The 26,754-nt window shown below is 40.6% G+C and overlaps 1 protein-coding gene and 1 long non-coding RNA gene across 3 annotated transcripts in view; one reads left to right on the top strand and one right to left on the bottom strand.

Annotated features, from left to right (window-relative positions):
- CDYL (chromodomain Y like) overlaps positions 1-8,529 on the bottom strand; it is a 105,657-nt gene extending 97,128 nt beyond the window's left edge. The window contains exon 1 of one of the 2 annotated variants that reach the window (XM_085051979.1): positions 7,962-8,529. In XM_085051979.1, the coding sequence (XP_084908105.1) occupies positions 7,962-7,985 (24 nt within the window). In that variant the 5' untranslated portion in view covers positions 7,986-8,529. The remainder of the gene's footprint in view (positions 1-7,961) is intronic. The other variant, XM_085051980.1, reaches the window with a different exon arrangement.
- A 9,967-nt stretch (positions 8,530-18,496) lies between these two features.
- LOC146441562 (uncharacterized) lies at positions 18,497-25,033 on the top strand. Its single transcript, XR_014850456.1, has 3 exons — positions 18,497-18,664; positions 24,133-24,173; positions 24,881-25,033. It is a non-coding gene; the product is annotated as an uncharacterized LOC146441562 (long non-coding RNA).
- The last annotated feature ends 1,721 nt before the right edge of the window (positions 25,034-26,754 follow it).

The raw sequence follows: 26,754 nt of genomic DNA on the forward strand, positions 1-26,754 counted from the left end.
CAGCAGCGCCAATGTATGTGTGGCCTGCAGCCACAACCCCCTTGCAGATGTGCACAGGTAATGAAAGTGGGCTCTGAACATCTGGGCAGCTCAGGTCATGCTGCTGGTATTTTGTAACCAAGGCTGAAGTCTGCCTTGTCCCAACAGAGACAGCCATGGAAGTTCCCAATGACTATTGCTGTGCCATGTTTCCCATTTTTTTCCCCTCTACAGTAAGACATTATGGACTTGTGATAGAATCAGGGTGCTGAACTGGATGGATCTCTTGTGTCAGTACATAGAGTCTTACATTGTCATTATTTCTTACAGACACAATCCCAGGTCTGTTGGTTTTAACCTTGTAAGTGACCTCCCCACTGGAGTGAAATGGAATAGTCACACTGTGCTAGCATGAGCCATGTTTTATCCATACATAGAATATCAGGTGCTGAAATCCAAACATAACAAATGTGCAGGATTTAGCAACTAGCCAAACTATGCTCCAGCTAACTCTCACAAATTTACTTTGAATTGTTTTGTACCCCTCATGTGTCTAGTTATTGGTAACAAAAATGTTATCAATATCCTGATGATGCTTCATTGAAGAACTGCATTTAATGGAAAGAACTTCATAAATGACAGACTTCTGAATATCCACTGAATACACCATTCAACACATCATGGTCTTGAAAGTATTCTGGAGTTAAGATATATCCATTTCAATACTCTTAAGAATGCACCCAATGGTTCCCCTACATACGTATTTACAAAATGTACATCTAAACTTTTTCTGTGGTAAATACATCACAATATACTTCCCACAACGTGCTTTAAACTCTGGCATCTCCAAAGTAAAGTCAAATTTTTTTCTTATTCCCTAAACTCAGCAAATTTCCATAATCCACTGTTTTACCAGAAGTGGAGATGCTTGGAGAAGTATTTAAATGTCTCTGCAAAATGAAAGTTACAAAGTCACTTCAACAACAACAACAGAAAAAAAAAAAAAATATGTATCTCCTTCCTTTCCTGTCAATACAAAATATGAGAAATACGACTGGGTTTTGATTTTTCATGTGCTACTGTGACAATAAGCAAAGAATGAGCGTTAACACTTCATTCCCATAAAAGGTGTAAACTTTCAGAAACTGTGGGGGCAGAAGAGTTAGAGAGGCACAACTACAAATGTGGTTAGGCCACTTAAAATACATACCTTATCTTTCCCCACAAAAGAAATGAAACAAACCCTCAGACTTAACAAGGCCAAGAAGAAAGATTTGAGCTTTAGTAATTTATTGTATGTACTGTGATTATAAAATAAGAAGCCTTGCTGAAGAATTACAGCAAAACTGAGTTACAGCAGTTTAATTATTCAATACAATTAATATATAGTTAAAAGACACTTAGAAAATAGTTGCTTTATTTTGCAATTAATGCTACCAAACTGGCTTTAGAGTAATTTAAAAATGTAAATCTATGATTTTAAAATGTTTTTTAATACATATCCATTCTATGTATTCATACATATTCATGGATGCCTTGAAAAAATATCTGCCACAGGTCACCATTAAGAGACACATGTAAATCTTCTGAGGATGTTTGTGAAAACAGTAAATATTTTTGCCTTTATAGTGTACTGAGCCAGTAACATGCCAGTTTTCTTCTCCTCTAACTAATGTGGAGATAAGTTCAAAGAAATAATTTCAAAGAGCACAAAATTCTTGTGTGTATATATTAAAAGCTCATCAGAAATTAGAAAAATAAAAGCTCTTCTTGGAGAGATACGACAGCTTTGGAAAATACAATTGATAATATAAAATACCAAACTTTTAAGGTAGTTTCTGGACTAACAACATACTGTCAGAGAAACCACATGGTATGTTTAATATGTGAATTATAAATATTTTATTCTAAGATTAAAAAGATAATCAACCCTGTATTTATTGACCCATAATATCTATCACATGGCACCCAGCCATTCAAAACCTCAAAGGCACAGAAGAGAACAACAGGGAGAGACTTGTGCATCCCTTTTTACCCAGCAAACACATTTTGTGGGGCTCATGCTTCTAACAGGTACACAAAAATAGTACACTGCCCAGTAACAGCATATTTGGAATTTATTACAGAAGAGTAAGAGTGGCATTATAGGCCTGCATATCTGTTATATCCAACAGATCTGCACATCCAGTTATCACATATTCTGGCTGAATAAGATGAAAGCATAACTGTTAGTAACTTGTTTTTTCTACTGCTCTGGCACAGATCAGAAATGCTGCGGCAGTCAGGAAGAAATGAAGCTGCACCTACTGAGAGGTCTAAAAGGGACACAGCATCACTGATGCTGTTCCAGCTACGCCAACCTTCCTGAAGAACAAGGGGCTGTGGCATGTCTCATTAAGCTCTTTGTGTCTGATAATTTATCCTCATTCAAGAGGTACTGAACATCAGCATAGTGGAAGCAACCTTCTGTGATAGTACAGTCTTGCAACTTCGAAGTAATTGTTCTGTAACTCTAAATGTGACTGGCACTGCAGTAGTAAATCTCTGATTGATCACAAAAATCAAGAAATTAAACCACAGTAAAAGACAGACTGTGAAAGTTAAGAATTATCAGAACCTCACATGCTTTATGGATGAGGCATCTCTCCCCCTTTCCCACTTTCTCTCCCTTCCATCTTCTTTTTTTTCTGTGATGGACATGAGCAATTCAAAATAAGTGATACAGAAAAAATAAAAACATTTTCTTTACTATACTGATTTTGTACACGTAGATACAAAGTACCTTAGTGCATAAAACCTGCTAAGACATCTCCTTATCTGTGAAGCATTTGTGTTCTACACAGGACACAGACAGAGGTTCATTCCTTTGCTCGTATGTGTCTGAGCTGACCCTGGGAGCAGCCCAGAGCTTTGCCAGGCCAGAGGCACCACGGAGAGCAGGTCACACTGGAGGAAACCCCAGGGGCAGCTCAGCCACTTCCCCTGCAGCAGCACCACAAGACGACGCACTAGTTCTCAATTTCCTCCACAGTTCTGGGCTAACTCAAGCTGGTAAAAAGCAGCTTGGCAAGAGATCTGGAAAAGTCAAGTTTCTTGCACTAAATGTGATGACTCCATTCCTGCAGTGCTCTTACATTCGTGCTCTGGTTTAAAGAAGTGAAAGTCAGCCATGGAGGATGAGCAGTTAATCCTCAACCCTATTTTAAGTCAGATGTATAGTTCCTAAGGAGTGGAAGCAACACAAACACATCTGATGTAAATTCTTACTCCTACTTAGTTGGGTAGGATCAGTCACGCAAATCTTTTACCTCTCCTGAAACAAGCAGGAACATTTCCACCAATTGTCAAAACAAAATCATAAAAACTCAGGCATTACACCTCAATGACTGTAAGACCCTCCTTATGAACAAGATCTTTAACCAAGATCTCAGAATCAGCTCATCAGAAACAAGCAGCAGAAGATAGATCCCAAGACAATTGGGACTTCCTGCAAGACAGGTTGAATTAAAATAAACTATTTCAATGAGGAAAAAATTTGCTATTGCCTGAACAACCAATTCTAATTTGTTGTTAATAGCAGTTTTTCAACAAATAGTCATAAGAAATTACAACAAACTCCAAGCTGCGTACTGTAGATAATGGATCTACCCTTTCAGTTAACTTAAGCAAAACAAATTTTTAAACTTTCCAGTAAGTGCACATAAAACATGATGAAGATTTGATTGCTGCAGTGTTACTTCGGTTGTGAGAGAAACTTTGGGTTTAAGTGGGTAATTCCTATGCAGTATCAAATTTTTAACAAAATGACAGCATTTCTCCACCGTTTTCTACAATCTATCATTTAAAAAACTAGCACAGTAGATGAAGAACAGCCCACAGGATCACTTTTTTTCATTTGCGGCCACTACTGTATATACAAAGTTTAAATTTTCTTGGAATACGGAATACGTGTCTTTGGGCTTACTTATTAGGTGATTAAACCTGACACATAGCTTAATGCAAGGCCACAGAACTTCGGCCAGTTGCTCCTGAAATTTGTTTCAGTTTGTAATTTCACCGTATCTGTATAATTTAATGTCAAAGGCTTTCATTCTAAAAATAAAACCAAAAGTACTGAATCATCATTGGAAGTGAAGTATCACCTTGAGAATACTAGACACCAGTATGAAAAAATGCATATGTTTTTTGCAAGACACTGGAAGAATTTAAAAAAAAATACATATATATATATAAAACATACAAAAATGTGTAATTTGGAAGTACAGAACTTTCAATATATTAACCTGTAATATTTTAATGGAAATCGGCTAAGTCACCTTCAAACACTACGTTAATGAGCAATGTCAAGGTGAAATACAGAGTGAAGAAAACGCATCAAGGCATCGGTATACTAGCAAAGTTCACACAAACTGTTTTGCTTACTTCTTAGTAAAACCCAGTATAAATATTTTGACATGACCAGCAATCGTGACCCAAGCCTAGCCACAGTTACACAAATGGATTCAACGGGCCATCTACACCATCACCTGTACCACTAATTCGCTGGGGAAGGACAGAAATACTCGGTAGTTTGACTAGATACAATGTCCAATGGCAGAGAACTTCAATACATTTGCACCTCACTTAACACAAAAACAAGTTATTAAATTTCACGAGAAAGAGACTCTTCCAAACTCAGCACAGATTAGTAGCTGTCTACTGATCGCCACTTGGTACGTCTGACCTGCTGGCTAGCATACAGTTGTCCCAGGGAGCACTTGTATGGAATAATTTCCACATCTCATCAAACAAACTTGTCATGCCAACCACAGCTCAGGATGACTTCAGTCCCAGACATCACTGCAAGAGTTTGCCAAAGGAGGTCAAGGGATTTGACTGCAGAGAGAGCAACGCAGTTTGCTTCCAAAAGAATCTAGGAAATGAATGGGATACCCTACTGCTAATTACTGCGTTGAAGATGATGAAAATAAGTAACAATGTTTCAGTTGGTGGGAAACAGGTCAGTAAGCCAAAGGAAAGTGGTCACACTCAAAAAGAAGGTAACCCTACTATTTGCCCAAAGGGCTGTGCAAAGGATTTTCCAAAAACCACACTAACAGATCGCAGCAGGCACATATGAAGAGTGGTGCCATAAGATGTCAATGCATATTGAAATAAACCAGGGCATATAAAAACCCGATGGCACCTTCTCTTGTGTCTTCCTTTACCTGTCTTGCTCACCCATTTCTCCACATCTGTCCACCTCACTAACAAATACACTGTGCCTTGAAGAATCAAACTTGCAAACAGAAAAACTGTTATTCTCCTCATCCATAGAGGGCTGGCAACACTACTGATTGTTTCATTTTCCATCTAGAAAAAAAGTCTCTTCAACATTTTTCAACAAAAGTTTCTACCCCATTAAAACAAAAAAAAAAAAAGGAAAAAAAGGGAAAAAAAAAAAAAGAAAAAAACAGGTAGTCATAACCACAACCTCTAAAATGCATGGGAACAAATGACATTGAGAATACACAGTCAGCCCAACAGTCACACGGCCAGTCCATTAGTACATTTCAAGGTCTTGATCTCTGAATTCCAAATCACTGGCCTACATAGAGATTGACTCCCTCTCCTCAGGGATGACATCCAGAATAAAAAGAATCCCACAAACAAGTGAATCCATTAAGATTTCCTTTTTCTTTTTAAAGAAAAATGAACTTACCTTCCTTTTTTTCATAAGAGGATTTTTCATTTGTATTTTGGAAGAACCATGACACATATCAGCAGAAATAGTTGGCATTCATACTTAAGCTAACAATTGCAAATAGATTACACAACTTTTTTTTTTTTATCAAGACATCAGATCAAGATCCAGAAGGAAAAATGGAAGTATAACAAATGGCTGGATTTCAAATACCAGATTCAAAAAATATTGTATGGCACGAGTTATAAAAAAGACAAGCACAAAACATAAGTTAACCCACAGTCAATAACACATGCAGTTCACATAAGAGTTTAAATTACTTAATACTCAACATTTCAGGTCAACTTGCAGCTATGTCCTTCCCAAATTGGTGCTAACAATTTTTAAATTATTTATTATTTTATTATTTTTCAGACATGGCTAGAAAATTCATTATAAGACAAAACTTGTCAAAAATGAACAACCATTTAGAAAAAAGAGACAACTTGACCACATCTGAGTCCAAAAGCATTAACAATTTTGGCATCTTAAATAAACGTTGCACTTGCACAGTTAAAGAATGTGTCTGATTTTTAAAATGTAAAAAGTATCTCTTCAGGTGTTTTTCAAAAGCAGCTTTTTGCAATGGCCATCACATGCCACCTGCCCAGAGGACCACTGTGTGCCACAGACTACTGAGCCAACAAGTCAACATACTGAATGCAATTTAAGACAACCAAGAAGAGTCATGTGCAATCAGCACTCTTAGTCTCAGTCCAATGCCCAGCAAACATTGCTTTTCTGGTCATTTCTTCGCACCCATCGAAACGGACATCTCATTGTCCATCTTTGATCAAACACAGCAACACACCAAGAGCAAGCATTGGCCACAGCACAGTCTATGGGCCCAACTCCACATGACCAACTGAAATTTCTCCAAAGACAAAGCAAGTTTTTGGCAATCCCTCGAGACGCAGAGTGGTCCCTAAATTTCTCTCCTACTTTGAGAGATGATTCCTTCAAGATTGGCTGAAGCCACATTATGAAGATGGGGAAAATTGCCGAAGCAATTAACCATGATTTATCTGTCTCGGGAATACGGGCCTTCGGTCTTCTTTCTAGTCTATCAGTTCAGCACCTCTGCTTGACAATCAACTTGCTTAAAATACAAGCCCACCTGGGGCACCTTCCACTGACTTCTAGAGGGTCTGTTCACCGATGGCATCACAGATGTAACTCCATTAAGGAGAGATATATGTGCACCAGCTGTGGAGTAAGACATCTTCTGTCAAGTGTCCTGAAGGCTTTCTGTCTCCCTTTAACCTTAAGAGTTCCAGCCTCTGGATACTTTTTTTTTTAATAGATCGCTGTCTGGATGCATATTAACTACGAGATAAGAGAATTTTTGGTTTTGGGAGGCCACTTCTTTACCCAAAAGGCAAGAACAGCTCCTAAACAACAACAGCTTTTCACTTCCAGGGATGACTTCTTGTAGAAATAAAAACAAGGAAGTTCAATCCAAGAGAACCATGATGCTTTTCAGTTTAAGGGCAAGGATGTGAAATTGCCACACATAAGACAGGATATTCAAAGTTCGGCTGTCACCTTGCTCCCTTCCTCACCCCAAGACCTCCCTCTCCCGTCAGCACAAGCTCTGACCACCTCCCGAGTGACGAGTGAAGGATGGCGTGCCAGACCCATAACTTTCAATCTTTTTGGCTTCCCTCGCAACCTCAACCCTATCGTTAGAGCACGAAGAGCCGAGGAGTTTAAATTTTAATATTTTGCATCGCCGCAGCCCGCTGCACGGCCAAGGCACACGATGGTGGCACAGGACTTTGGCATGGACACAAACCCAAGAGGAAAGCCCCTCAGCCCTGCCCCCCCGGCCCGGACAGAGGCTTTGCACACATTTTTGCACAGCGCCGGGCTCGCACTTCGGCGTGCTCACTGCGGGGCTGTCAGCGCCGCTCGCCTCATCCAGCACCCCCCTTCTCCTCCCGGAGTCAAAGTGTGGTGCGAACGTGGGGAAACGACCGGGGGGAGCGCAGGCCACGGTGAGACTTTGCCGTCTCCTCCGTTCAGTCACATTTCCGTCCTCCTCCAGCAAAACTGGGGAGGGCAGGGGGGGGCGGGGGGCCAGGCTGGGCACACACGCAGGCGCTGGGCCCAGCGGGAAGGGGCAGCAGCCGCGGCAAGTGTGGGTGACAAGCCGGGCGGCTCTCCCGGGGAGCAACAAAAACGCTCTCGGGTGCGGTGCGCTGGGGTGGGGTGGCCGGCGGGGCCGGGGGCAGGGCCGGCGGGGCTCGGGGGCTCTTACCTCGTAGAGTTCCTCGGAAGCCATGCTGGGGGAGCCTCACAAGGTGGAGTTGGGTGCTGGTTTGGAAATACTTTTGTTTCAGTTGGTGTCCGTTTGGCCTCCTCCTCCTCCTCCTCCTCCTCTTCTTCTCTCTCCTCGTCTTCTTCTTCTTCTTTTTCTTCTTCTCCTCCTCCTCTTCCCCTCCTCCTTGTCCTCTTCCCGTCCTCCTCCTCCTCCTCCTCCTCCTCCTCCTCTTCTTCTTCTTCCTCCTCCTCCCCGCGCGTCTCTCTCCAGCGCAACTACCAGCTCCGCTCGTTAAATGCCAGTGAGGTGCTCCTGTTCCTGCCCCTGCTGCTGCTGCTGCTGCTGGCGCTGGCGGCGGCGGCGCGGGGGGGGTGCGCGCACGGCAGCTGCGCAACTCGCTCGCTTCTCCCCGCTCGCCCTCGCACACCCCGCCGCGCACGCACCCGCGCGCGCGCCCGAGCGCGCGCACCCGCGGGAGCACGCAGCGCGCGCACCCGCGCACACAGAACTCACACGCGTGCTCGCCCCGCCGCCCCCCCGCACCCCTCCGTCCGCCGCCGGCTACGCTCGCTCGCTCCCTCCCCAGGAACACTAATCGAGCGCAGAGAGGCAGCGCCACACGCGAACCGCCGCTCTCCGCCCCGCCGGCTCCACCGGCCGCCCCCACCGCCCGGCACCATCCTCCTCCTCCTCCCGCTCCTTCTCCTCCTCCCCCCACCCCATCCCGGCTTTGATCTCCCATTGTCTGCTCAGCTGAGCCCCGGCGGCGCGCGGGGGGTGGCGGGGGCGCGCGCGCGGGGCCGCGCCCGGGAAACCGCGGGTGATGGGAGCGGGAGGCGGGGGGGTGCGGGGTGTGGGATGTGCCCGCGGGACGGACGCGGAGTTTGGAGCGGGGCGGTGGCGGGAGGACACGGGGCCCCACGCACGTGCGGGGCCCTCGTCCCGCCCCCGAGCCCCTCCTCCCGGTCCGCAGACCCCCGTGCTCGACCCTCCGCGACCCTCGGAGCTCCGCTCCCCCGCGGGCTCCACCATCGCCCGGTCCATCGCACCGCGGCGGTGACATGTATAACGCGTCTGCACGCGCTTCCTCGCCGTCCAACTTCCTCGGTTGGATGCCTTTGCCGTAAAAGAAACTAAGCAGCCCTCGACGGTGCCTGCCAGCACCGGATATGTGCCTTCCATCCCCCGGCTGACCGCGTTTGCCAAGCTGGGAAGGCCCCGCCAAGGCCTCCCTGGTATGATGGGCCAACACAAAGTAGCTGAGCTGTTGACTTGCTTATGAATCCAGCATTGGTTACACCCCACAACCTGTTCTTGCCGTCTTGTGTGTCATCTGGGGGTGCCTCACATGAGGTGCTGTGTAGCAAGCCATTAACTTGATGAATGGAAGGCATCGTTATGCAAAAGTAAATGTGAAGAGTTACTTCTTTGAGAGAAAATTCTTCAAGGCATAGTTTCTGATCTCAAAAGGGCTGAAGGGTGGGACAAAACCGGTATCAGGACAGGAATGCCAAACCCTATGTTCTGTCTTACCACAGCATTTGTTCCAGCAAGTGTTTCCTATTCCATGCCACGTCAGGGAGCCATACTCTGCCACACAACAGTGTAGGTTGAAGCGGAGTTCATCACATTTGTGTAATCAACCAACACATTAGGTCAACTTCTTTTTGATTAAAGTTTTTATTTTTTTTTCCAAAGTCTTTCAAAGGTGTTTCTGAAAAACCAAGAAATTCCTCAATGTTCTACTTGGGTAGACACGTTTTGAACCATTGTCCAGCAGATACCCATTTGGAAAATGATCCATTTGTGGGTTTTGGGTGATTTATGTGGAAAGAGCTGGAGATTCCTTTCTCTGACTTGATTAATCTGCCCATTCTTTATGAGAAATATGTCAGTGTCTCTCAGGTCAACATCCTTCATCTGGATAACTGAAATTCTGTACTGGACTTCAAGATGGACATCATTTGTGCAGATAAAACATCTCAGAGATTTCATACTTTTCATACTTTCCTAATCTTCTAACTAGTCTACAAAAAGGTTTTTAATCCACTTCTTGATATCTTCAAGGACTAGGCTTAATCTAAGTAGTGAAAGAGGGGGTCATTCAGTGACAGTAGCAGGATCATTGGTGGAAGGATGAGGCTACATACGAAATAAAGATGGTTAAGATTTAGTGACTCTGTGACTGCCTTCTGGAGATGAGCATTTAATCTCCATTCCTAAGGGGTGGGCTGAATCATTTTTGAGCTGTACACAGCGTAATGTCACTGTTGTAGCTACCTTTTGAATGACAGTCTTTAAAGGTAATCGGTATTCACACATTAGCAAAGAGAAGGCAGCAGTGGTTGCTGAAGATGTTACTTTGCTTTGCAAAGGCATAAAATTAGAACATCTTGATCTGTATTAAGGGTCTCACCATTGCAGTAAACCAAGTTGTAGCGTTTTGATTTTCTGGACAATTCAAAGGAAATACTGTTCATCAGTACTGCTCCACTTTCAGTATTTCAAGGAAAGAGACAAAGCTCAGAGTCATCACTAGTTTTTAGTGTTCTGACTACACTCCACAATTCATCTTCAGCAAAATAATTTCTTCTTTTACACACTCATTGCTTGCATTGCTATTAATTCTTCTTTGTCTTCCATTCTAACCTTTTGTCCTTGTTGCCTGATAAAACTTTTCAGGAGAACCAGTCACACTATTCAAAAATACCATGTGATAGTGCTATAGTTCTGTCTTGGGGTGATTTTATGTTGATTCCTGATTGTCTGCTTTATGCCCAGAAATGGGTCCTGTCACTTTACATGGGGTCCAACGGAGGGGCAGGAGCTGGGGGAAGCACTCTGGTGCTGGCTTTGTTCAAGCTCTCACTCCGGTGTGCTCGGCTTGTGGAGCAGACAGGTGTTACCTTGTTGCTTTTAGCTAGCTGGCTTTTTGTGAGCTGATGCAAGACTTTTTTCCCTGGACTGCAGTAGCAAATCTTCGGTAGGTTTCGTTGTTTCTTCTTGCACTGTTCGGCTTGCTTTTTGGTCTGAAATCAGACCATTCCTGGGGAGACTGTAGGCGGAACCTGTGGGGTACCCCCGGAGCAACTCTGCCCAGCTCTGGACCTTGGGAGAAGCTGAGCCAGCGAAAGAAAGGACTCTAAATCCACCAGCTTTCGTTTGCAGCAAGGAGACCAACATCAGCGTTCATCAGGTTCCCATCTGGTGGTTTTTTTCCGCCCAGCTGCTGTGTGGACTTTTTTTCTTCCTTCCCCAAGACAAAGCCATCCACCATTTTGTTTTTCCCTAGCACGTGGCCAGTAGAGTTTCTTTCCCTTTCCCTGGCATTTTTGGTTTGTTTGTTCTGCTGTGTGTGGGGGTGTGGGGGGTGTGTGTGGGGGGGGGCAGTAAAGTTCTGGTGGTTCTGGTGGTTCTAACAGTTATTCATTTTCTCCTGTGACATGCAGGCACCTTGTTTGTCAAATAAACAGGTTTTTTCACTTTCATCCACTAAAATTTATTTCACATCATTGGGAAGAGATTGCTGAAACCCTTTTTTTTAGAGGAAATGTTCATTCCAGGACGTTTTCTCCTGAAACTTGTCTCTAGACTGAGACAGGTTCAGGCATCTGAGAGGTACCAGGCTTTGTGACTGGTTTTTGCAGTTGTATTTTGCTATATTAGGTTCCATGTTAGCTTGCTCTCATCTTGCTTTCTCTAGAAAAAAGTCAAGTTGTACAAAGCCTGCCTAAAGAATTGTCTAAATCACTGTTTCTTTCTTATTTCTTAAGATGTTTCATACTTTCCTCACTGGAGGCAGGGTGCATCAAATTTCAACAATATTTTGTTTGTTGAAAACAACCTTACTGCCAGCTTCATAAATGGCTTTCCGAACATTGCATATAAATATTTCCAGTAGAGAAGTTGTGTGGAATGCAGTAATGGAGCAGTCTAGGAAGACTGGAGAGCCAGGCCAGTTTGAGTTCTGACAGTGGTAGCAAATGTTTTCAGAGCTGGTTGAACAGCCTCGGTTAATCCAGCTTGGGAAAGAACCAGACAACGTCAGCCAGGCAGGAGGTTTTATGGTATGCATACAGAGCTTTCAGTTTGAAGTGGACAATTGCCTTAGTTGCACTCCTGGTGAAGTCAGAATGACAATTGTTCTTCTGTTTAGCAAAATAAAGAATGTTCTAATTTATGGGCAAAGTACAGATCATGGAATCAAGTTCATTTGAAAGGTCAACTCCATTTTGCTCTTGTTGTGTGCCAAAGTAATGTCTATAAAGATCTTCATAGATGGTGGGACAGTTGAATTTGAAATATTTATGGTGGTAGGTCACAGCTAGCTGAAAATTTACAGGATTGAAAATATCCTAGAGATCTGTATTGGATGGGAATAGGTCTACATCTCTAGGATTTGCTCTAACTGAGGCATCACAGCCGTATTTGATATGCAGAGATTTATTCACAAGATCATAATTCTTGGTAATAAAGTGACTATCAGTAACTTATGTTTGGTTATATTAAGGTGATTATCTGCCTTTTAGTATTTGGGAGTAAGGCTTGGAAATGAAGCATTTAGTCATTGAGATACAGCCAGTGATTACCTAAAGGAGTTCAAAAGACAGGATTGATATGGCTAAATGGGATGGTCTGTGCTGTAGGCATTAACATCTGATCCAATCATCCTGTGCTACTTTTCAGTTAAAGAAAAGTAATGGTCAGCATCACTGGTGGAATTCCCAGCATGCTTTATCTCATCCTAAAGCAGATGCCTATGTCTGGTCAGACGAACCAAAGTCTAAATTTTATGTATTTTGCTGACATTTTTTTTACTGATCAGAATTGTGTCACCTATTCTGCACCTATTCTGCTTAGAGAAAGTTGAGATTAATCCTACTCATGTATCTATAACCCAGGTTTTCTTGATCTAAGGCAATTGGATGGTTTAAAACTCCATAATGGCCAAAAAAATGTTGACAGCTTAGGTGTGAAATACATAATATCCCTTTGCACCTCGTATTTTTCCCTCCTGTTTTGATCCTATGCTCATTTGCCCTCAACTTCTGTGATGTGGCTCATCCTTGCAATATGTCATTCTCTCTTAGTTTCCTCGCCTCTTCCTGATTTCCATCTCAGTCTTCTAAGTGGTGTAAGATGTTTAAGTTAAAATGGAGAAACAGAAATGCTAGAAAGAAGTATTTCTTGCGATCTGTACTTCCAACACAGAGCTGGGAGTTATGTTCCCCATTTTTTAGTGGGTGCAGTTTCAAGACAGGTCATTTTAGGCAGATAAAAGGGGATAGTTCTGCAACACATGGAGGAAAATGGGATCACTTGAAGGAACAACTGTTGAACAAGGTTCTTCACATGAAAGTCTAGGAGAGAGGCCCTCCTATTTCTCTAAACTACTGAGACATTACTTTCATTGATCTGAAAAACATTGATTCTAGATTAGATTAAGATAGTAACACAATCAAGTTGCAATAACTGAAGCAAGGAATGGCAATGTTTAGAATAATAGATTCTTGGTAATTTTTTGGACTGATATAATGATATTTAGTTCTTTAGTGATAAAGACAGTTTCTTTCCCCAAATTTTTGCTTTCAAAGAATGTGATTGATACATTACTTTTTCCTTGTGAACTTCAATGATGGACTCAATGTAGCAATTTTTTAAGAACCGATCATTTTTCTTTATAATATGCTTATAAAATAAGGGTTTTTTTGTTATCCATTCTCTACCTATGTAGAACTAAGACATGAAATTACAAATACTGACAGCAAATACTGTCAGTGTTGTTCACTGACTTCTGCTGTTCAATTGAAGAGGCCTAGATATAAAAACCTAAGAAAATGTAGTACCTTTTCTTTTTAAAGTAGCATTCTTATTGATATTTATTACACATGTAAATACGAGGTGCTTTTGGACCTCTAGCTGGATACCCAATATCTTGAATTGGCTTTCCAAAGTTAAATTTAGAATCCACCCTTGATTATGTTTTAATGGCTTGCTTGGTATCAAATGGAAGTTTGACAGCAGTATTGGGACTAAATTACAATGTCATGGGACAGAATGTAAGTTTCATCTACAGGACATGCTTTTCTCTTTGAGCATTCTCCTGACACATTCACCACCTTTCTCGTTCTGCAACACTTGAAACTGGAATCTTACATGCAGCAACTTTCATCAGTAACATGCATAGATAGCCCTAAGTATGTGTGCCGTGAAGCCAATGCTAACAGAGATGAGATCTATATCTCTTTACATCCCTTGTAAGTCTACATATTCTGCACATTTCTGATTTATACCTAGAAGTGCGTTTCTGCCTTGCATGAGGCAAAAGCTCCACAGAAAAGGCAATTTGAACAGATGACTGGAGAATGCACATAGGCAGTGAAGATGTACAAGTATTACTTAAAATAAGTTTATGTTTAAAAGCCTCAAACTGAAAATCTAAAATAAAAATAATCTTGTGCAATCACATTGCTTGCCCTTTCAGCTCACCCTATTGGTCACCAGCAGAGTTTAGATGTTTACATCAACATCAGAGATAAAAAGTTTTACCTACCTCCTTGAGCTCCTTGGCTCTGCTCAAACTATTGCTGTCTTACCACTGGAATGTAGCTTTCCTTGCCTTGGTGAGGATGAGAACAGGTTTATAAAACAACTAGGAAAAAAATCCTAGCTTAACAGTTGGGTTGGGATGGGAGCACGGAGTGAAGCTGGAGGATAATTTTATCCTTATAGAACACTTTAAATGTCTGATCAGCCATAACAGTTTGCTCATTCTCATAGTCAATGTAATGATCATTATGAAGAGTGCATTATCTGAAGATTAAATTAGGGAATGTCCTCTTCAGTTTTTGAAAGGAGGTGTCATAAGCTAAGAAAGTAGTAGGTTGAGGACTGATGCAAATGAAAGACAGACATTCTTTGCTTTTCTCTTTGAATTTGTAATTTGAGTTCTCATGACTAAGTACACTTTTAGAATGAGTAAGTGGAGAGCAGAAACATCTGAAATTCTGTGTTTTTACAGAGATTACAGAGAACCCTACAGATCTTTAGTGAATTACATATTCTATTAGAACTCATTCGGGGTATCTTTTCATAGAGAACTTTGGGAGATTTTCTGGTCATGTGTATGGTATTTACAGTTTGATTTTCAAGAGTGTAAATATCACCAGCATTTTTTTTCCTCAACATGATATATCAAGTCTTTTCCAAATCCTATAAACAGTGTTGTCCAGTGAAGAGAATGTTAGTTTGGGTGGTAAAGTGTTAGTTGTTTTCCTTGGCAAGGACATTTGTAAACACTGAGAAAAAGCAGTGTATTTCTTCCTGATGTTTGAAGAAAGTCTAAAACCCATCATTTTTCTCCATTCAGATAAGAAAAATGAAAAAGCTTAATTATCTTTTCTTAAGTAACTGAAAAATGGAAAACTGAACAATGTAGAGGGAAGTTATCTTCTAAAGCAATAGAACTGCATTTTTATGAATAAACAATATGAACTTAAGATCTATGAGGTTTTTTCAGTTTGAAGATTCAAGACCAATTTACTGGAAACAGCAATGAGATAGAAAAATGAACAACAAAAGCAACAGTACTAATGACAGAGGGTACAAAAACCAAATTATTCACGTGGAAACCCCCTGAAAAAAGACAATACCCAACCGCTCCCTCCACCATGCTATGCAAACCTGGAATGGAGCCCTTCCTCATTTCTGGAAAATGAGGTGAGGTGGTACAGAATAACCTCAGAGTCCTAGCCATGCTCCTCCTGGCTACTGCAAAAATTATCCTTATCTTGGCCAGAACCAGGACAATTTAGTCTTCCTATAATCATCATAATGTAGATTTATTCAGTATGCTGTAGTGCAGCCTAGTTCTACCAGTACCTCTTACCAGAAGTTTGAGTCATATAAGAATATTATGCTAATGTAAGGCTTAGTGCTTGAAAAACTTTTCACAAAACTGTGCAAGCTGTCTTTCAGCATGGAGAAGGGAAAGTAAAATGTCTATTTGATTCATCATCAGCCTGCAGATTTCACTGTGGATTCAATATAGCCTGAACAAAAGTAATATTATATTCTGTAAAGGAGAGGGTGCAAAAGGTAAGGAATCTTTCGTGTGTCTTCTTGGAGCTGATTCACGAACAGTTCCTTTCTGGGGAAGCGAGTTCATGTCACTGTATAGCTTAGTAAAAGTGTGACAAAGTGGAAGAGGAAGTGGTCTGAATGCCTTTCGTTTTGTTTCCTTATCTTTCTGTGAAGTTGTCTAAAGGACTTACTGATTTGACTCATCATAGATGAGTCCATCATAGATGAGTCCAATCTATGGACTCACCCTCTGTGAGTCCATAGATGAATTAATGACCTTTTGCAATAATTGTGGCAATATGAATGATAAAAACTATGCTACAGCTTCCAGAGACTTATTTGGCACTGGCACTGGAAATTAATTTATTTCCTAGGGATAGACTAAGACAGTATGACCCTTTAACATAGAAGCTTAAGTCAACAGCCTACACCCCTTGGGTGAGTTTACAGATGGAGGTTTTGCAGCTGAGAATTGATGGATCTGAAATTGCAGATTCATGCAATTTTAATCTTTTCAGGTAGCCCACAGTAACAAAGGCTGGCACATGCAGTCAATAGCCTTGTTGTTTAGACTGGCGGCACTGGAACAAAAGGCCTTGTTCCAGAAGTTTGCCTGAATTCTACTGGATTTGCTCTGTTATATTTTAGCAGCTGCTCACTGGCGATCATTTGGTATCATAAGACAAGTTTTGCTATCATTATACAAGGGTAATTCACTAGTAAACACTTTACTAGGTTTTGCCATCAAGCCTCTATATAGTCTTGGACAGTGTTCATTGTCCTCATACAAGGAGATCGTGTTTTAGAAGGGCATGGAAATGTTTCTATCAGTCTTTCTACAGGAACGCAATGGGGAATTGCATTTCTCCCTCTAGAAAGTCAAACACTAACAAAGATACAATAGATGTCTTTTATTTTGATATTAATTATTTTGTATTGCAGCATAATATTCATTATTTTTAAAGGCAACAAAATAGTTAATATATCAAAATTATCTCAACTCACGCCTAATCAAACAGAGAAATAAACTAAATGCCAATCATGTTGCTGTATTTATGTCATCTTGGCTCACTGAAGTTGCAAAAACATGGTTTGTAAGGAACTCCTGCCCCTAAAAGTTTCCTACATCTACCTTTTGCAATCTTACCCTAAAACCACTAGGAAGCAGTGAGGAGGAGACGTGAGCAAAGGAGATATGAGGATACTCCAGCAAGTACTTTCTCAAGGAGTCAATCCACTGTCAAGTTGTATTGTTGGCATATCCCAATAATGAGAAACTACAAAAGCTATGCAAAGAGCACAATATTTTTTTTGCGCATTGTTCTGGGAAAGAAAGAAAGAGAGAAAGAAAGAGAGAAAGAAAGAAAGAGAGAAAGAAAGAAAGAAAGAGAGAGAGAGAGAGAGAGAGAGAGAAAGAAAGAAAGAAAGAAAGAAGGAAAGAAAGAAAGAAAGAAAGAAAAGAAAGAAAAGAAGGAAGGAAGGAAGGAAGGAAGGAAGGAAGGAAGGAAGGAAGGAAGGAAGGAAGGAAGGAAGGAAGGAAGGAAGGAAGGAAGGAAGGAAGGAAGGAAGGAAGGAAGGAAGGAAGGAAGGAAGGAAGGAAGGAAGGAAAGAAAGAAAGAAACCCCCAAACCCCATCCCAAACTGAATATTTTCACGTGAAGTGTTCTTTCAAAGAATTTGTCAAGAGTCATATATTGAAAAGTTACAGTCCAAGTGGTTTAAACTCAGCAAAGAAAGCAATGTAAAATTTCTTATACTAGACAGCGTCAAGAAGCATTAACTGTAGGCACTACTATGTATATTGGCTATAACAAAACCATGTAACACTCCCCAAAGATACAAGATTAGATCATCACAGGCATGCATAAGCATTACATATTATAAACTTCTTGAAAATAAATATGGGATGATGCCATTACTCACAAATAGCATAGTTACGAATTAGTCATGCAGGTCAGCCCAAATGAGTGCAGAAGACAGTATCTTTATATATAACATCATAGTGTTGCATTTTTTCCATATAATACATATATCAGAGAGAAACTATTTGAAAAGTATTTGAAAATTTGTAAAAACACTATTGTGATTGTTGTCTGAATCTTTTGAACCTGTAAACGCTGCTCTAATTAACTTGACTGCAACAGTTCAAGGTTCAGACAAGGTGAAGGCTTGAAAGCAATCTCTGCAAAAGACCTCAGAACTGCTTGAAATTGTTTCTGTATATGGAAGTGCAGCAAAGGATTTTCTACACCTACAAAGTCTGGAACACTGAGATTTCCCAAAGGAATTGACTTTTTACTAAAAGCTCTGCAGAATGGCAAGGAAAAAAAGCCCTGTCAACCATCAAAAATGTATCACAAATCATTTATTTCTTTTGAAACTACCTAAGACCAGAACAGAGAACAGTGACTGTTCATCTTCTTGGCTCTATTCAGAGACTTTGTCATGTGGAACACGTCAAGGAAACTGGAGACGGTGTCACAGAAGAAACTTCTCTCTTCTGCAGGAAACAGGAGAAGCCAAGGGCTCCAGGCCTACTTCAAATTCTATTCTTTACATTAGTTGTTCTTGAGCATACTTGAAACCAGCCAAAGAAAATCATCAGCAAGTGGCATATAGTAAGACAAAATAGATTTTTATGCTTTATGGACATAGTCCATTAGTCAGGTGATAATGCTCTCATCGACTTCAAAGGTCAAAGTTTTATAAAGCAGCTTCTAGAGTCAGCAAATATAATTTTGCTGAAGATAGGTATTCATTCATAGGCAGAGAATGTATATGAATTCAAGGGGTAATAAAAGGGTTCTGGGGTTTTTTTTGGAAAGGGTTGTAACTGTAAGAATAGACAGTGGAATCAGTATCTGCCTTTTCCAGAATCCTAACATGTCATTTCCAGTGTTGCAGGAGTCACTTCACCTCTGGCTCCTTTCTGACTTGTCTGATCCTCAGTTTGTTTTTGTGTGCAATCTTGCTTTTCTTTTATTTTCAGTCAGGAGGCAAGCACTATCCTGTATATACTAATGTCTATCGTGCTGCAGATCTGACTGGTTTCAGGCACCTGTTTTTCTTTTGATATTGACAAACAGCTCCCTTGAAAGAAGATGTCTTTATTTAGCAGTTGGAATAAAACATGAGAGAAAAGGAGATTTTAGAAACACCAAAGAGCCTAAGCACATATTTAGTTCAATTTTGGTTAAGGTCCAGCTGGAACCAATCCACTTCATAGGGATATGCAGAAATAACATAGTCATGCTGATAGTCATCAAATGGCTTCTCACAATTCCCCCACCACCAAGGACAGGCAACCTATAACAACTGACACAATCAGCTCTGAAAAGGTATCTTGGCTCAAATAGCCTGACTTACAGGAGTGAGTTTAAAAACCAGTGGGGTTTTTAATGATAGTACTGCTCCATTGTGGGAATACTCTCATCCACAGAAGGTTAGCCCAGGTGTTCACATGTCTGTGTCTGTCACCTGGCTGGAAGTGAAAATTCACATCAAGATCTGACAGTCACATGTCCAGTGCCTTACGTACCGTACAGAAACTTCATATTAAAGACAGATCCATGAAAAATTATTCAAAGACACACCCGCATTTGTCACCGTCACATTCCTATTACATTGTGTAAGCAGAAAACAATATCTGACAAAAATAAAATAAACACAGACACATGAATGAAAGAACAGACTACAGTACTTTTGCATTTATTTGATATTCTAAGGTCAGTTAAAATATGTGTTCAGTGTTATCATGGAAATGTCACGTAAGAAAATATATTACTAGTTTTCTTACAGAAAGTTGAAGAGAAGAACAGCTGTGGGTATGTTCTCAACAGAGCTGAAACAATGCAGCAGTTACTGAAGATAAACATATGTATTTTCTAAGTCCACTTTCCACCCCACAGAAGTCCTTGCCATCTTCCAGAGTGGGTATCTTCTCAGTAAAAAAAAAATTACATTCCTGATGATGAAAATGTAGCAGTGAACAAGGTATGTAGGTTCATTTTCTGTCCAACTGGTTAAGGAGAATTTTCGACCCTGTCAGCTAATTTGGAATCCCAGGGTGTGTGGGGAATTTATGAAGCTGAAGATTAATAACCATTCTCTATGCAATTCTTGACACACTGAAAAATATTTAAAACAGTGTTTGCATGACTGTTAGGATCTTGGGGTTTTGAAGGGCAGTCCAAGGTAAAAATCTGTTTTGCATTCTATGATATAAAGAAAAGCATTTTTGTTTTTAGCAGAATATAAATCTTAAAGCAAGACACCTGTGCACATACATAGATTTTCCCCTTCATTATAAATAGTCTTCAGCATGTACACTAATGTCCTGCTGATCCAGGCTTGCTGAAATAATGTGATTTCTATTTAAATCTTGTTAGGGAATTATAAATATTTTTGGGAAATAATTGGCAGAAATTAAAACATAATAAGAAATATTAAAGTAACATTAAAGTAATATCCCACATGGATATTTTTTTAATCACCTTGTCTTCTGTGGTCATAATCGTGAAACAAATCCTGTAATGTAGACTCATGTTGGCTTTCTTTAAATTAGTTCTCTTTTCTCCTGCATGCAGCGGAATGAAGTGAATGGTTCCCTACAGTTTTTCCATCAGTGACAGTAGTAATTAGAGATATGGAATCACAGAATCATAGAGTATCCAGAGGATCATGGGAGTCCAGCTCCTGGCGCTGCACAGCACCATCCCCAAGAGTCACACCCTGTTCCTGCGAACATCATCCGAATGCTTCTTGAACATGGTCAGGCTGGTGCAGTGACCACTTCCCTGGGGATCCTGTTCCAGTGCCCAGCCTCCCTCTGGGGGAAGAGCCTTTCCCTGATATCGAGCCTAAACCTCCCCAGACAACTCCAGGCCAGTCCCTTGGGTTCTCTCACTGGTCACCATAGAGAAGAGATTGGTGGCTTCTCCTCCTCTTCCCCCCATGTGGAAGCTGTAGACTGCACTGAGGTTTCCTCTCAGTCTCCTCTTCTCCAGGCTGAACACACCAAGTGACCTCAGTCACTCCTCATAGGGCTTCCCCTCGAGGCCCTTCACCATCACTGTAGCACCCCTTCAGACACTTTCTAATAGCTTCATATATTTCTTATGTTGCGCTGCCCAAAACAGCCCCCAGCACTCAAGGTGAGGCTGCCCCAGTGCAGAGCAGAGCAGAGCAGAGCAGGACAATCCCCTCCCTTGCCTGGCTGTGATGCTGTGCCTGATGACCCCCAGGACACTCCTGGCTGCCAGGGCACTGCTGACTCATGTTCAGGTTGCCATTGATGAGACCTCCAGGTCCCTTTCCATAGGGCTGCTCTCCAGGCTCTCATTCCCCAGTCTGTACATCCAGGGTTGCCCCATCCCAGCTGCAGAATGTTTCACTTGTTAAACTTCATATACCTGGCAATTGCCCAGCCCTCTAATTTATCAAGTTCCCTCTGCAGGGCCTCTCTGCCTTCAAAGGAGTCAACAGCTCCTCCCAATTTATTGTCATCAGCAAACTTATTTAGTATTCCTTTGAGTCTTGCGCTCAAGTAGTTTATGAAGATATTGATGAGCACTAAAAAGGAGCCCTAAGAGGAGCCTTAGTCTAAAAGACTAAGATTGGTCATCTTTGACTTTCATTCAGAGGTGAACATTCTCAATCAGATTTCATCGTGAATAGAGTTTTCAGGCACTTCTAAGTTTTGGGGACCTCATTGACTCTTTAAGACCCCAGTTTTGTTTCTTGGTTTTTGCAACAGGCTGTTATTCTTTTTTAAATGGCATGAAAGTCATTCTGTTCAAGATCTTTTCAATCTGAAGAGAAAAAATATTATAATTTATGATCATGATTATAATTATTATTATACACAGAAAAAAAGTTAGTTTTTTTTCAAAATGTGATTTGAGGAATAAAGTGCCATACACTTTTTTCCTATTCTGCTTAGACTGGCATCTTAAACAGTAGGTGATAGATCTTCTGATCTCCAGAACTTAGTCCATTAAATTCTAGAGCAGTACAGTTGCACTTTGGTATTCACTAACAATATTGTGGAAGCCCACACTGCCACCACTTTATATGATTCTGCTCAGAAAACATATTTTAATTTAGTTTAATTTATATATGCACTTGAGTTAGAGTACGTAAGTGTTAGTTTTTTAACCACCATAACCAAATAATTAATTGTGAAAAGAAAGTTTCAAATTCAGTCTGATATAATTTTTTACTAAACTCTTTTCACATTGGCTTTTTTTTATACTTTTGCTATGTATAAAGTGGATCGAGAAAAATATAATAGAGATTTCTATCACTGTCCAAGCTGCTATACACTTGTGCCAAATAGCTTTGACATTTCTGGTTTTCAAAGTGTGAATAATGTGAAATTTGCTCTTTAGAGATTTTCTGTTGATCTTTTCAGACATAATCTCCAAGTGCAGGTGGGCATGACATACCTGGTGACACATTCAAAGTATTTGACCAGATAATGCAATGCACTCATAGAAAATAATGACACTTGGCAAAAAAAACTGTACAGTTTGTTCTGACACGTTCCCTGCAGCCTTTTCTAACTCATTCTATGATACAGTAGTGTCCACAGAATGTGCTTTCAAGCTACAGCTTAACAAGCCTTTCAAATGTGTCAGTGTTGAGTTTTTTAATTCTAATTAAGTGGGCATTTACTCACTTGGAGCAACTACTTTAGTGGTGGAACCATTTTCTAAAACTTACTAATATTCACAGGTCTATCAGAGAGCCTGCAGTATTGCTGACAACCCATGAAAATTGGTGTAAATATTTTCCTTCTTGTCCATAGGTGAGTCTACCTTTTGCTAAACAAATTTATGACTTCCACAAAATCATTTTGGCTGTGTTTTTGTTGTGAGTTTCTATAATGGTGATTTAGAGAGGATTCTTTTGATCAATACACATTCAGTTGCAGTTATCCTCCTATGTGTCATCTGCTGCAAGCATATTAAGTGTGTATCATATAAATCATATTTATAACGTGTAACAGTTTCAAACCCAGAAAAATGAGCGTGTTCCACAATTAAATCACTTGCACAAGTCTCTGATGAAAAGAGCTGCTAACTCACAGTCTTGCCAAGTCCTACAATATCTTTCTTCTGCTATGTGCCAGAGCTAGCAACAGAGGCTGAAGTGAATTAATCCCATTGCTCTGCCTTAAAATCAAAATAACTAAAGACTAGAACCTTCCACCTCCATTTCTTGCAGTTAATTTTTGGCTCTGAGAGTCGAAACTAAACCTTGTCAGTTATCACTATAAATTACTTTTTTCCATCTACAGTATCTTCTGAGAACATGAATACAACTGTCTTTTATTTGGAGAAAAGTTGGACTAATAAATTGTACAAACAGCACAAAAAACTTTCCATCGTGCATATGCTCAGCCTCACAAGTCCAAATAGAAGTCATCCTACTCATCAATCTGCTTGGCTTCGGTGATATCAAGAGTAGCAAATGGAGAGCCTCTTGTTTTCTGGTCCAGTCTAAAGAAAATCACTTCTGTAGAGACCAACTAATTTGTGCAACTAGTTAGTTCAGTATTCTGCTCTGAGCCAGGCTGTGACCAATGTGACAGTATGACTATTGTGTATCATCCTCTTGGTGACAAGCCTGATAATTCTCAGAAGTCCACTCTGCAAATACAGCTCCAGTCAAACTCACTTTATGTAGGTACACAATCTCCAAGTAGAAATGCCCATACAAAGGAAATGTTTCCTCCACAAGTTTGTTGGTCATGAATTTAGTTACCCAACCAAAATCCACCTCCTATAAAGGCAGAGTGATTCTGTTGACTTAGGGCCATCTTTTGCAAACTTCATACACTTTCCCTTATCAGCTATTAACATTTTATTAAAATTTGTACAATTCAATCAAATTCTGAGCAGAGCAACACAAATTCTGTAAATGGAATTTCGAGTAATTAATATAATAATTATTTTTAAAAGCTCACTGGTACTGACTATTCCCCTTCTCCCTCAGACTGAAAAAGCAAGTACTTTTGCATTACTTGTAGTGGGACAGAGACATCATAATTAATACAATACAAAGAGTTCTTTTTTCTTTGCAGGTGCCAATAAGCAACCTCAAGGGAGTATTCCAGAACCCTTGGTGAGTTTGGAGTTTTATTGCAGAAAAGCTGTATGATGTAAGTGCCTTTCATTTCACCCTCTTTCAGCTGTAGTCCCTTTCGTTGCTTGCTTATACCTATAAAACACACATGCCTCTTTCTCCTTTTTTCTCAGCCTTTCTAAAACACTTAATCCGAGATGCAAAAGAGCTTGTATTCTACTACATGTGCATGGGAAACCTTAAAAGAACATCGTGAAAGTTGCAAAATCAAAAACACTGGACCTGCTTTAAGGGAGCTCTATTTTATAGGTGTTATGATTCTCGCTTTAGTTATACAATTACATTTTGGTTTTCCACAAGGCAACTTCAGTTCCTTATCTCAGAATCCTTATTTTACAAGTTTCATAACCTGCTAGCACAGATTTTTTTTAATTTAAATTTTTTCCTAGACAATTAAAGAAGCAAACCAAATTCCAAGATCTCATTGTGTGACACCATGCAGATTGCAGTATTACCCTTCTTTAGCAGGGTTAAAATTTTTAGTCACGGAAAGGAGGTTCCTACAATTTAATTAGTAAGTTCTCCTCCTCCATAAAATCCATCATAGCAGGGAAAGAGGGTATTGTTTCAGGGTTGGCATAAGTGAATGTAGGATCAGAGAGCCCAAAAAAATTGAGAGTGGAGCTATTCCCTGCATTCCCATCTGTCTCTCCTGCAGCTTCTGCCATTTTAACTTTTGCCAACAGGAGTACCTGAGTGGCAACCCAGTAAATCAGATCAGCTATTGACCTTATTGAAGCTATCTCTGCAATGTAGTATCCAGAGTATGATTAGCTCTGTGAGCTGCATCACCTCTTCTTATGGGTACATACTCGTTACAGAAGCAAGGAAGGGGCAGCCAGAGGCAAGAGAGACTGCATGTTCATTCTTTTCTGTGGGACTGTGATCTCAAATTCACTGAAGACTACATACTGAGTTACTCAAACCTTAGTGACTTTCACAAGAGTTTGCTGACAGCAGAAGAATGTGAACAGTCAAGAAATCTGGGTTCAGGCCTAAGTGCTGCCAGGGTGTGATCTAGTAGGCAGAGAGGCAGAGGACTTTGTCTACCACAGATAGATTTTTACTGTCCCCATCCACTCAAATCTGTCTTGATGGACCTAATATTTTGGTTGTGGGGTTTTTTTTGTTGTTGTTGTGGTTGGTTGGTTGGTTGGTTTTTGTTGTTTGTTTGTGGAGTTTTGTGTGTGGATTTTTTGTTTGGGGGATTTCTTGTTTTTTTGTTGTTGTTGTTTTGGTTTTTGTAGGTTTTTTTGTGGGTTGTTTGGTTTGTTTGGTTTTTTCTTTTTTTTTCCATTTAGAATCTGAATATGGTCTCTCTGTCATTCACTTACTGCCAAAGTGCTATGACTGCAGTTGGAGGATTCTTCTTGCAGCTCCAGACCCCCAGCGCCTATTCTGTGTTTTGGCTGTGGCTCACCACCACTTTCCTGCTCTGGTCAGAATGCTTAGCCATTTTCAGGATTAGGAGCCCTGTCTCCCTGCTGCCTGTTCTGTATAATTCGCTTCAAATACACACACACATGATCACAGCCTATTATCTCAGTCCTGCTACAAATCTCCAGAAGCATTGTTGTTTTTGCCACTTCCCACCTCTCTGTTTTTCATTCCTTCAACTTGGACTTCTTGCTCTAGTTTCTTTATTTAGTCTCAGGATTCCCTTCCATTTCCCATTCTGTTTCAGCCTTCTCATCTCCTAGCTGTCTTAGTCTCAAACTCTCTTTCCTGAACCCTTTCCTTAATTTGACAACAACAACCACCAGTTGTCATGTCCCCAAAGTCCATCCAAACTCCCCAAGACCAAGCTTTTGCTACATTTTGGCATTTCAGACAGATTGACTTTCCTTTTATTTTTTTAATTTATTTCATTCAGGTTCTTTCTCTGGTACTGACTCGTATGTGTATCAAGAATACCAAGACCACAGAGGAGAGTCTTCCTGTTTCCAGCTCTGATGCTAGTTCCTGCAGTGCTCTACAACAACCGGGAGCAGCAGCAACAGGGATTGTCCAGCTCAGCACTTCAGAGCAGAGAGACTCTCAAGAGACTGTAGCTGTCAAATTGTGGTGAGGCACTGCTGGGCATGAGCAAAGAGTGGTTCTCATAAAAGGCTTATCATTGTGCCGGTTCATCAGACAGATTACAAAAGGCTCATCCCTGAAACAAAAGCTATTTTGCTGCCAAATTTTGAGTGCCTCACCCACATAAGAAATATATAGGAGCATCTTGTAGAAATAATTTTAGTATTTTAAGCAGGTCACGACAATTTAAAATAAATGCATTGAAAAGAAGGCATCACTTATCAACTGGTAATCTATTTATCCCTCAGAGGAAAGTTAAGAAAAGATTACACAATATATTATATTCCAGTGAGGTTTAGGAAAAAGCTGCTCAGTAATCATCTAACATTTTTCACTATAATGGTGAGAGGGAGACATTCCATTAGTCACTAATGAATAGTAATTTTACAGTGGCAATATTGTATAAGTTTTTGTCACAACAGTTTTATTTCTATTTTAAGAGTTACATGCTATTTTATTTGTATTTGCATAGCAGAGAATA

The sequence above is a fragment of the Lichenostomus cassidix genome, chromosome 2, assembly GCF_008360975.1.
Source record: "Lichenostomus cassidix isolate B80296 chromosome 2, HeHo_3.0, whole genome shotgun sequence".
NCBI lineage: Eukaryota > Metazoa > Chordata > Aves > Passeriformes > Meliphagidae > Lichenostomus > Lichenostomus cassidix.